Here is a 12,207-nt window from a genome sequence, read left to right on the forward strand (position 1 = left end):
TTTGCATCAAGACTAGTGCATTAGTTTGAACTTGGGCTGGTGTGATCCAGCTAGGGACTCCATGATGAGATTCGGTTCACAGGACACATCCACCTGAGTCACCATCTTCTGTCTTGTTAGGCATCCTGGTACTCGTCTCATTCCTCTGCCAGAGAGCCATGATACTGCTGTGAGCCCTTTAGCAGAGCTGCTCTTCAGTAAAGGCCTGTTCAGCAACTGCTGTTTCTGAGGGCGTTGGACACCATTAGCCTCCAACGCTGCCATGGTGGCTGCAGTACCCTGCAGCCTGGGACACAGTAGGAGAAATGGAACAGGTGGCCATGGACCTCTGGTGCTGAGTGCATAGAGGTGTGGGTGCCCGCTGATAGCACCTGAACCACCAGCTGAGCTGCAGCTTATGTCTGTGTTCTCGGCATGTGGAGCTTGTCTCCCGTGGAGTTCATCCTGCGCAGAGGGTGGTCACTGAGGGTAGAGCCTGGCACTCTGCTGGCTCGGCCCTCCCCAGACTGAGCCAAGGACACCCAGAGGGGCTTCTACCGAGAGAAGGGCGGGCAGCAGGCACGAAGGTATGTCCACATGAGATAGCTGCCCTGGAAGAGCCAGTAGCACTCCTGCTCCTGCAGTCACTACATATGTGACAAAATCTTTATCAAAAAAAGCTTTTCCGAAGCCTACGTTGGTCCTGTGGGGGTGCGGGCACCCTTCTGGACGGACAACCATAACCGAGGAACCGCGGCTCCCTCAGCCCGCGGCGTCACGGGAGCAACCGGGCGCTGACCGACACTGAGGTCGGCTGAGGTACCCGAGCGCGCAGCTGGAGGGGGCGGGGCCGGCCTGCCTCCCAAGGCACGGATCCCGCGTCTATTGGAGGGCGTACGCCTCGGGCTCAGCCAATAGGGAGCGGGAGAGCCCGCGTGCCGCCCCCTCTCTCTCCATCCCCTCCCATAGCTCCGGTAAACCCGAGCGGAAGACGTGGGCCCGCCGAGCCGTTCCCCCACCTTCTATTTGTCCCTCCCTTCTGATCACTGATTGGCTGCGCCTCCCAGAGCCCTGTAATCCGATTGGTGGGTAGGAGCGGGGCGGGACTTGGGGCAGCGCGGGCGCGGGCTCCGCAGAGGTGGTGGTGGGTGTGTGCGCGGCGCGGGGTGTTTGTTGGTGGTGCTGCGGGGCCTTACCGGCCCCCGTCCTTTGTGGGTGCCCTGCTTTCTTACCCCCTGCCTCTGCTGCAGCTGAGCCCACCAGGGCAGCCCGCTGAGCCCCGGCGATCCAGAGGTGAGGGGTCCCTTGGCCCAGGTGCGGCAGAGCGAAGGCCGCTGGGAGCCTTCAGGGATCTGGTGTCGGCTTCCCCCCCCCTCCGGTGTGGCGGGGGTTTGACCTGATGGAGGCTGTGCGGGTGAGGAGGGCTCGTGTGGTAGCGGGTTCCCGGCCGCTGGGCGGCGTCGGCCTGTGCGCGCTCCGCTGGAGCTGAGGGGCTGGGCAGCTGGCGTGGGGCCCGCCTGGGTCCCTGGCCTACGGGCGAGCCTGCTTTGCCCTGGTTTGGAGTTACAGAATCATGGAATAGGGTTGGAAGGGGTTTTAGAAGCCATCTGGTTTCAACCCCCGTGCCATGAGCAGGAACACTGCATACTGGACCAGGTTGCTCAAAGCCCTGTTCAGCCTGGCCTATGTGTTCATATATGCATGAACGTGGCTTGCAGGCAGTTACTTGCCCTTCTGTTTGCTGAGGCTGAAACTTGCATGCCAGAGATTCGTTATTGTCAGTGGTTTAATAAACCCACAACTTCAGACACTTATGTGTAAGTATGATGTCCACATCTGGCAATGGTTTTGGCTGTTGAGGAATGACTGACTGTCTGTGTACACATTTGACTGTCTTGGGGGAAAATACTGACACTATGAGGATAAGTAATAGAAATTAGAATAGGGAGAGAATGTGATTCTAGAAGATGCTTGCAAATTAAAATGAAACTGAAGTTTTAAACTGGCTGCCAGTGTTTACTTATGACCTTCCGGCAATGCTGTGAGGGTGATTATTAAATCATTACTTTGCCGGTGCTAAACTTGAGGTTTTCTCTTCTGAATGATGAATATCTATAGAAATATTTCTTGGGAGCAAATGCCTGAACTTAGCTTTTATGTTTCACAAGGTGTTTTTGATGGACCAGTTACAAAAAGGTAGTGTGCACAGGAACAGTTACTTAGTATGTTGTTAGAGAAAAGAAGACTCAGCCCTCCATCTCCTGTTCACCTGTTACTCAGCTGCAGATGGGTTATGGTGGGGTTGTGTGCCTAATTTGGTAGGTGCAAGTTGGACTTCTGACTGTACAAAAGTTGACAGTCAGAGGAAGTCTTTATTATTTAATTAGCTTCCTGTTTAAATGCACTGAATGTGCAGGGAAAAGGTATTTTGACTTTTCTAAACAGCACTACAAAGTTTTGATGCAGTCCCAAAAAATCCAACATAATTAATCCCCTTATTGTTTATCACATGTGTAAACCCTCCTGCCAAAATCATATTGTGCTCTCTGTTGTCATAACACTGTTGCAGACTTTCTGGAAGTGAATAGGGGACACCCTCCCCCCAGGATTCCTTCAGCTCTGTCTCCCCAGTCTTGTATGCACATTACACCTCTGCCTTAACCTGTGCTCATACATAGTCTGTAGTTGATTCAGGAGAAGATTGCAGATTGATTTGTGCTTTGTTGGAACGGTTGCAGAATGCCTGGACCTCCATTGTAACAGATTTTGTCTGAAGGATTGTCTGACTGAAGCATCCTGGCACACAGTGAAGTTAAGAGAAAGGAGAATTTTATCTGTCATATCCTATGTTGGACTTATGTCCCATATGGACAGATGAGAAGATCAGAATTGCTGTGTGTTAAGAGCTTTCTGCAAACCCTGTTGAGGTGGTGATTAGTGACTTGTAATTTTGCCTATGCCTGTGTTTCTTCTGAAATCATGAATCCTTGATGTTACCAGAAATACCTCTGCACGAGACATTGCAGAGAAAGACTTTTTAGAAAAATATAAACATGAGCATATTTTTTCAAGTGTAGCAAAATGTGCCTACCCAAGCAAATGCCATCTTTCTTGTTTCTTTAGGTAAAAAATTGCTGAAGGAATATAAATTTCTATTTCTAAAACTGGGAAACAAGCATTGCTATAAACACACAAGAGCTTTGTGTCTCTAAAATGTAAAATGGAGACATTTTAGTATGTTCTGAATGGAATCGTTTTGAACTTTTGCTCTATATCTGTAAATATTATCTTAATCTGAAAGTTTACTTCATTCAGGGTTATTCATTCCACTTTTACCTCCCTTCAGATACGTTGCATAGTTTCATTTATTAGCTTCCTCATTTAACTTTTATTACCATCACTGCAATAGATTTTGTTATTCTGATGTATAATCTGTCCTCCTCTGCACTGTGCTGTATTCTGTCAAATAAGAGTGAAAGCACTGGTGATTGCATTTAACGAGGCCAAGTTTTGTCTGGCCATCTGTTACCATTCTTTGCACTCTACTGTCCTCCCTTGGAGACCTCTGGTTAGAAGCAAACTCTTTTTTGTGGTGGCTGTGTTTTGTTTGGGGTTGTTCTTCTTTTTTAACCCTTCTTTTTTTTTTGACCAAGGAATAAAAGAGAACCCCAGTCTAAATGACTTTACACCATAAAGCAGGTTCCTTTTTGGAAACGGTAAAATGTCCAGGCTGACTAAATAGCTTGCAAGATCTACTGCACTATTTCTTTCAATTAAAATAATGTATGTTTTCAGGTATTATATGTATTTAGGAAAGGGAGAAAGCACCTAAAGCAAATGGTAGTGCGATGCAGTGTGTTTTCTAACGGCAGGTATTTTATGTGTGTTTCAGTGTCAGTGATGGAACCCCCCAGCCCCAGTGCTGTGCACCTGAGCGACTGGCAGAAAAGTTACTTTGCGATTACCTCTGGCACCTGCACGCCTGGGCAGAAGGCAGATGAATACCGTGCCAAAATCCTGCATATTCAGTATGCATGGGCAAACTCTGAGATCTCTCAGGTCTGTGCTGCCAACCTGTTTAAAAAGTATGCAGAGAAGTACTCTGCGATTATTGACTCTGACAACATAGAGACTGGCTTGAATAACTATGCTGAAAACATCCTGACTTTGGCAAAGTGTCAGCAGAATGACAGTGACAAGTGGCAATCTGCCTTGACAACAGACAATGTATTTAAATTAAAGCGTGTGCAAGAGAGGATGCAGGCTGGCAAAAGTTTCCAGAGCTCTCAGATGGCACCAGCAGATGCCTGTGTTCTAGCTGAGAAAGGGGTCAGTGCCTCTGCTGTTCCAGCCCTTCCTAAACTTGGTGTTTTCAGCAGTGCTGGAGAGATGGAGCTCTCTGCTGGCTCAGCAAAATGTGTGAGTCAGGGAGTGGATCTCCTTGAGCATCCCTCATCTTCAAAGTCTCTTCAGAGCAGTGTGCTTCCTGTGGCCAAAACTTTGGATATGCTTCCTGCTTCTTCAGCGTCATCAAGTGAACAGGTTACTCCAGGTTTCCAGGCAGCTCCACTATTTGGAAGTAAAGAAGTGACAAGTAGTAATTCTCTGAAAACACCAGGTAACTGTCGTGATGGACAGAATTTGCCTCTTTCTAATCAGTCAGCTGTACCTGCATGGTCCACGAGCTCTGGGAAAAGAAAAGCATTTTATGGCCTGGCTGATGAAGACAGCACAGCAGTTCGAAACCTTGCTCCGTGCCAGGCTTCCAGTAGTACAGAAATCAGTAGTTTCTCAGGGCACAGAAGCAGAAATGAAGAGGGCAGTGTTCCTGGTTTTAGAACTGCAAAAGAACAGCTGTGGATGGATCAGCAAAAGAAACCTCAAAGCCTACCCCAGCGTGCTCCAGTCTCATCCTATGGAGGCATAAAAAAGTCACTGGGAGCAGGCAGATCTCGGGGTGCCTTTGGGAAGTTTGTTCCTCCAGTTCCAAAACAAGATGGAAATGAAAATGGAGGAGTGCAGTGTAAACCTCATGCAAAAGGGCCAGCAGATCCATCCCTGCCTGTAGATGAGCGACTGAAGAACATAGAGCCAAAAATGATTGAACTCATAATGCATGAGATCATGGACCATGGGCCTCCGGTCAACTGGGATGACATTGCTGGGGTTGAATTTGCTAAAGCTACTATAAAAGAAATAGTAGTCTGGCCTATGCTGAGGCCAGACATCTTCACTGGGCTACGTGGCCCTCCTAAAGGAATTCTTCTCTTTGGCCCTCCGGGGACTGGCAAGACTCTCATAGGCAAATGCATTGCATGCCAGTCTGGAGCAACCTTTTTTAGCATCAGTGCCTCTTCCCTGACTTCCAAATGGGTAGGTGAAGGGGAGAAGATGGTCCGTGCCCTGTTCACCGTGGCACGATGTCAGCAGCCAGCAGTGATCTTCATTGACGAGATTGATTCCCTGCTGTCTCAGCGTGGAGATGGGGAACACGAGTCGTCGAGAAGAATAAAAACTGAATTTCTGGTCCAGTTAGATGGGGCGACAACCTCCTCAGAAGATCGTATTCTGGTGGTCGGAGCAACCAATCGACCCCAAGAAATCGATGAAGCTGCCCGAAGGAGATTGGTGAAGAGACTGTACATTCCTCTTCCAGAAGCCTCAGCGAGGAAGCAGATTGTTACCCGTCTGATGTCGAAGGAGCACTGCTCCCTAAATGAAGAGGAAATTGAACTCATAGTTAAGAAATCAAATGGGTTTTCTGGGGCAGACATGACACAGCTCTGCCGAGAAGCGTCTCTGGGCCCTATCCGCAGTCTTCAGTCCCTGGACATCACAACCATCATGCCAGATCAAGTACGGCCCATTGCTTTCCTGGACTTTGAGAGTGCCTTCAGAACTGTGCGGCCCAGCGTCTCCCCAAAGGACCTGGAGCTGTATGAAACCTGGAACCAGACGTTCGGCTGCGGTAGATAAATTGCACCCTGACAGTTTCACAGAACCATTTCCTTACCCCTGTCGTGTATCAAACCCATAATGATTTAGAGTGTCTGCACTTTTTTTTGTTTCTGTCTTTGAAATGAATCTTCTTATGCAGGCAGATACCTGGGCCCTGGCCTGAGGTTTCACCAGCTGAAGCAACCATGAGAAACTGCTGGTCATGATACGAGAAACTCTAAACACAAGTAACAGCGTGAGAAGCTGACAAAAGTTACAGATAGCTGCTGTGAAAGATGGGCAGATTTCAATGGTATGTAGGGAGAAGGTGGTCAAACCTCAGTGAGAGTTGGAGGGAGTACTGGGGGGGAATTTGGCGAGGCTGCTGTGCTGTATTAGTAACACTGTGCCAGGCTGAGGGGTCACAGGTAATGTTATCAGAAATGGCAGTTTGGGGTAGGAATACAGCAAAACTGGGACCAGTGGGGAAAAGTAGTTCAGAGTGCATTGTTTGGGAGGAGATTGGAGCAGAGGGAGGAAAGGATTGAGGTGGGCATGGGAAGAACATGCATGGAAAATAAAAAGGGGGGATAAAAGGGGTTGGGCCCCATGTAAGCTTACCACCGAGCCCTTTGCCATGTCACTGCTGTCTGCCTCAGCTTCTTATTAAATACTTTTTCTGATGAGTTTTGGCCTGACCTTGCTTTCTGCTCTGCGTCTGTGTGTGGATGTATGTTACTGGGAGGGCTGGGCACCTGCAACTGGAGAAGAGGCTGTGGGCTACAGGGGCACCAGGGTCTGAGGCCAGCCATGGGCTAGCCAGTGTGTTCACAAGCAGGTGCTGTAGTGCAAACTTCACTGGCAAAACTAGGTAGCAAGTTTGAAGCAGGACCATGTAGGAAAAAACAGCATCTGGAAGGAGCACAGACACAAGCCAGTGGCAGGGGAAGAGGCTCAGTGTGTTGAAGGCTCTGTAAGCATTGTGTCTTTGTGAAGCTGGAGGGTGCATGTCCTGTGTGTCTCACTGGTGCGCTTCAGTCCTGGGTGGCTGGAGGTGAGAGATGAGATGGGGTTGTGTTGTTGGATTTGTGTGAGTGCATTTAGCATGCATGTGCATGCTGGTAAGGTTCTATTCTGTGTCAGTGTGTTTATCTGCTGTTTCGGATTAGGGGTTTAGCCTTACTCCTGGCTGGACTCATAAGCAAAACCAATGGCAGCTGCATCCATCAAAAGATGATGTGAGAAGCTATAGTTTGGGGGTTCTAAAGAAAGCTGTAGAGGGCCTTTTTACAAGGGCAGAGAGTGATAAAATGAGGGATATTGTCATTAAACTGAAAGAGGGGAGATTCACCCTTGATGTTACGGATGTTTTTATGATGAGGCTGGTGAGGCACTGGAGCAGATTGCTCAGGGAAATTATGGATACTGCCATCCCTAACAGTGTTCAAGACCAGGTTGGATGGGGCTTTGAGCAACCTGGTCTAGTTGAAAGGTCAACTTGAAAGGTGTCTCTGCCCTTGACAGGGGGTTGGAACTAGATGATCTTTGAGGTTGGTTCCAGCCCAAACCAGTCTATGATTCTATGGGCTCTAGTGTCCGGGAAGGAGAAATCCCATGTCCCAGCATCAGCTGGATTCCACCGCTTCTTGAATAATCTTCATGTGATAATAATAAAATTCACATTGAGCTTGTATTTGGTGTTTTTACCAAAGGTCTGAAAGAAATAAACAGCTTTCATTGACAGAACCTGTCCTTGCCCACTAGCTGGACAGAGCTGCCTCTGAATGGAAATTGAAAGCTTTCCTTTGGATTCTTTTGTCAGTGTGGCAGAGCTGGCCGCTGTGGTGTCCATGCTTTATTTTCAGTTTCTCTAAAGCACTTTTTCTCCTCCTGGGGAAAGGCAGAGCTTGAAAGATACTCTTACATAGATTCTTTATAAGAATGGATAAATGCTGCTCAGCTAGCATTGTTTTAAAGATTTGGGAGCTACAGGGGCTGTGACACTACAGATAAACTTCAATTCAGAATGACTTAGAAAACATGGAGTTTCTTAAGAGCTCATCCTGATTTAAACATTAAAAAGTCAGTTCTAATGTTTTTAGGGAAGTCTGGTATGTATTAGAAATTGTTTTCCAGAGATGAAAGAATTCAGTTATGCAAATTTATCTTGATTTTAGGAATAGTGCAAGTAGAATAATTAGATTATTTTGTGAGGAAAAACTGTGATGGGGTCCAAACTGATTTACTTTTGGCCACTTGGGTAAAGATTATGAGATTAAATCTGCTTTTACGAGTTTAGTATCGGAGAGCTGTAAATAAGTACTGGGTTTTTGCTTTCTCCAAATCTCCCACCCTAATGAAACATGTTTTTAAAACCTTTTCTTAGGCAAGTGAATAAAAAGCCCAGAGAATTTTGTTTAGTAAAACTTAAAAGGTAGCTCAAGGGTATTAACCCCCTTCTGTAGGATGAAATAATAACCTTATTTATGCTGGAAATTAACCCGGAAAGCCATGTGAGTGCACTGTGCTCATCTGTGTATCTGAATACCTGTATTTTAATGGAAGTGGCCTTACTGAAAGAACTGCTGAGAATGCACGCAGTGGCAGGGAATAAAACGCCTCCCAAGATGACAAGGGCTGGGAGAGAAACACTGCACTGCTATGTTTGTCTCCTGCAAAGTAGAACTTGTGAGAGAGAGAAAAGGTAGAACCACAGTGCCAGACAGGAGTATCCTTACTCCTTACTTCAAGGCCATGTTTGACAGGGCTTTGAGCAACCTGGTCTAGTGTGAGGCATCCCTGCCTCTGGTGGAGGGGTTGAGATTAGATGATCTTTACGGTCCCTTCCAACCCAAACCATTTTGGATTCTCGTGTTATTACTCTCTTGAGTTACATGAACATGCTTTTGTTTTAGAAAACACGTAGAAATAGTAAAAGGGATCATCAGGTAGAGTTTATTCTTTTTCTCTTTTGGTAATGAGGCAGGTAATATGAATGTCTCTTCAGCCATCTAGCAATATTCAGGCTTTGCTGCAGGACTCACAAGTCATCAGGACTTCCAATATTAGCCCCACATGTATTTCACAACCTGCTATAACAGTACCACCAAACAGGAGATTAGATTGCCAGGAACATAATTTCACAAATACTGAAAATTGCACAGACATAGGGCGTGATTGTCATTTAAGGGAAATGGTGCAGATAAATCCACTTTAATGGATCTGTTTAGTGAATGCAGAAACATATGTCCTTCATTATTTATTCTTTTTGGCTGGCTGAACTTTGCAAAAACAAATGCAGGACTCTCCTCTGCTTTTGTGGTTCAGCAACGTTTGGTGCACAATCTCAGTTTCTCTTAAATAAAGGTAAATAATTGCAGTCCTGGAAAAGGGAGGTCTTATTAATAATCAAGGCAATTCAGACTCTTCATTTTCTCAATGCATCTCGTATTCGAGTTAGCTAAATTGTCCCAAATCCCCAGATGAGTTTTCATTTCTATAAAGCTGTGCCACGCAAGCAGGTAGAAAGCTGATGAAGCAGCAATGATCATCTGCTAACAGCAAGTGGATCAAAACCAGACTGACCTCCAAGAGCATCATTAAGATTGTCCTATTGAAATAAGGCTATTTCTGTTTTTCTAATAGGAATGATGAAACTTCTCCCAAGCCAGTATGTCACTGGAATAAAACCACCATCAAACAAACAAAACGCCACTTTTTCTGTTCAAATGAGTTTTTTGATGGCAGCGAGGGATTGGTCTTGGTGAGAACTTACATTTACTATGACTTAGAAGATGCTTTGAACTGTGGCGATACAAACAGTGCTTGTGCCTGTCTTCAAATCCTGGAGTGCACCTTACTTTGAAATGTAAATGGAAAGTCAGGCTTGGGAGAGTTTTATAAGAAGGTGTCACAAAATGGAGTGTTTAGGATTGCTAAAAGAATCACTGCCAATGATATTAATATAAGTAATTTAATAGAAATTGATAAATGTGTGATTCAATAGAATTCAATGGCAAGGTTCACTCTATTACGTCCATGACAGGTGAAGTTGCATAGGCTTCTGCTTTAAATTTAGAGTAGCTGTGAGGGTGATGAGGCCCTGGAACAGGTTGCCAAAAAGAGTGGTGAATGCTCCATCCCTGGCATTGTTCAGGGCCAGGCTGGACAGAGCCTTGGGCAATATGGTCTAGTGTGAGGTGTCCCTGCCCATGGCAGGGGGGTTGGAACTAGATGATCTCAAGGTCCTTTCCAACCCTAACTATTCTATGATTCTATATGATTTATTATTTTTTATTTACTGATGTTAGTAAAACTGTCTTTTGACAGGGGTAATTTATACAAGGGAAGGTTATCTTTTATCTGTATGACATAATCCCCATAACAAAGAATGTCATTTAAGAGTCATTACCCTTGCAGCAGTGGGAAAGTACCACCTTACTTGTATCACTGTAGAAGGATGGAGTCGTTTTCTGTAGGTCAGTCCTGATGTCCTGGACACATCTGCCTGTAGACAGAGGTGGCAATAGTGCTGCTGCTTCTCATCATCCACAGGTTGGGAATGTCTTTCCTACAGCACTGTCACCAGGAAAAAGCGTGAGATGGGATACGTGAGGTAGAGGAGCTCAAATGCTTTTGCTTGACATGTATATTGGGCACTGTTATTAAGACTAAAAGATGCCCAGCTCTGTGCATCCTATATAAGGTTTAAAAGTTTATGGGGAAAAATAATTATCCACAACAAATATGCTGCGTTTCTATAACGTCAGTGTGTTCAAGGGAGAGCAACGCCTCTGTAGCTGTGTTGGCATGCTCCTTTTTATAGCCTGCCACCAGGTGGGGATCTTTTCCCAAAGAAGTCCACCCATTTTCTTAAGGAAAGCCCCAGGGTACTCAAAAGTTGTTTCCTTGTTTTGTCACTTAAAATCATCCAGTACTAGTAACCTGTTACTGCCATTTCATTAAGGATTATTGTTGATTCGTTGGGTAGAAGGAGGTTGTTTCAGAGGGAGCTGTGAAAACCAGCCTGGCATCTCTAGACTTCGCTAATTGACAGAGGTGGGATTTTAAAAGATGAATTTTACCTTGTGTCTCAGGCTGTACTATTGCACTGGGGTTGGGAAAAGAAGTGAAAATCCTGATACAGTGCATTTGTGTTGAAACTGATCCTCGATTTGAGGAATTTTAATAGCAGATTAAACAAGCAGATAGGAGCAGTCTCCCAGGCTGAAGATCCTGAAAATGCTTTGAAACGCAGATACACAGCAGGTAGGAGTTGAGTCCCATTAATTCAACAGTCTCAATTCATTTGAATTTCGGTTGATAGCAAGCACCATTTGTTGCTCTCTTTGTTAAAGTCATTAGTGCTGTTGTAGTAGGGTTGAACATCTGGTGGGACCACTCTTATCCCAGCTGTGCAGTGCGGGGACCTTCCCCTGACAGAAGTCCCAGAAGACATCTCCTACGTGCTGGGTAATCATGAACCTTATGGGTGATGCCTCTGCTCACATCTGGCTGAGTTGTGCAGGCAGCATAAGGCACACCCATCTGTGGTCAGCACTGGAGACAGTTTTTGTCACTGAAGGAACCATTGGACTGATTTCTCCAAAGGAGGAATTCTCTGGAGCTGCTGAAGAGCCCCTTGAGGAGCATATTTCAAGTGGATATTGCTGATACCATCCATGATCACTGATCACGTGTATAAAGACCCCACATATATTTAGATATAGGTGGCTCATATTGCTCTATCTTCCTGAGTCCTCAGTTTCTCACTTCCCTGCTTTGCGGGTCAGATGCTTCTCAGACAATTTACATCAATTCCTGGCACTGTTTTTAAAGGAAGCAAGGGGGAACAGCATGAAGTCTCACTTTCTGCCAACAACAGGAAGCGTTTGCTCTTTGAGTCGGGCAGCTTGTTTCAGCCATGCCAAGCTACTGGACAGGATTCGTCCTGCAACACGGTACTGCTGCTTGGCAATGGCACAGAGGGGCAGAAGGGAAGACCGGGGAGAAAGCTGTATGCCGGTGGAATTCCCTTTTTCCCAGAGAGCATTTCTTTAAAGTCTGAGGAAAGCGAGGGGAAATGTCGACAGCATCTCTCTCTTGCTCTGCTTTATGGGTCTGAACATGCTGCTGCTGAAGCCTTGCTGGGGGTGACCACTGGAGGGCTCTGGGATGATGCTGTGAAACACAGCTGTCCTGCCTATCGGATGAAGAGATGCGCTCATGGATCCTGTACATCATTTTTGCTTCCAAAGCAGGCTGAGTTACAACGTTGGCTCCAGGGACGTG

The 12,207-nt window shown here is 46.1% G+C and overlaps 1 protein-coding gene across 3 annotated transcripts; it reads left to right on the forward strand.

The window, feature by feature from the left end:
• The first annotated feature begins 1,120 nt into the window (after positions 1-1,120).
• On the forward strand, positions 1,121-6,565 carry FIGNL1 (fidgetin like 1). Of its 3 annotated transcripts, none has more exons than XM_034069586.1 (2): positions 1,121-1,393; positions 3,872-6,565. In XM_034069586.1, exon 2 carries the CDS (start codon positions 3,880-3,882, stop codon positions 5,953-5,955), a length of 2,076 nt encoding a protein of 691 aa, XP_033925477.1. In that variant the 5' UTR covers positions 1,121-1,393; positions 3,872-3,879; the 3' UTR covers positions 5,956-6,565. The 3 variants fall into 3 exon arrangements, with proteins under 3 accessions (XP_033925477.1, XP_033925470.1, XP_033925464.1); XM_034069579.1 differs by having other exon boundaries at positions 1,121-1,272; XM_034069573.1 differs by lacking the exon at positions 1,121-1,393 and adding an exon at positions 1,782-1,796.
• The last annotated feature ends 5,642 nt before the right edge of the window (positions 6,566-12,207 follow it).

This window comes from Melopsittacus undulatus, chromosome 1 (assembly GCF_012275295.1).
Source record: "Melopsittacus undulatus isolate bMelUnd1 chromosome 1, bMelUnd1.mat.Z, whole genome shotgun sequence".
Taxonomy (NCBI): domain Eukaryota; kingdom Metazoa; phylum Chordata; class Aves; order Psittaciformes; family Psittaculidae; genus Melopsittacus; species Melopsittacus undulatus.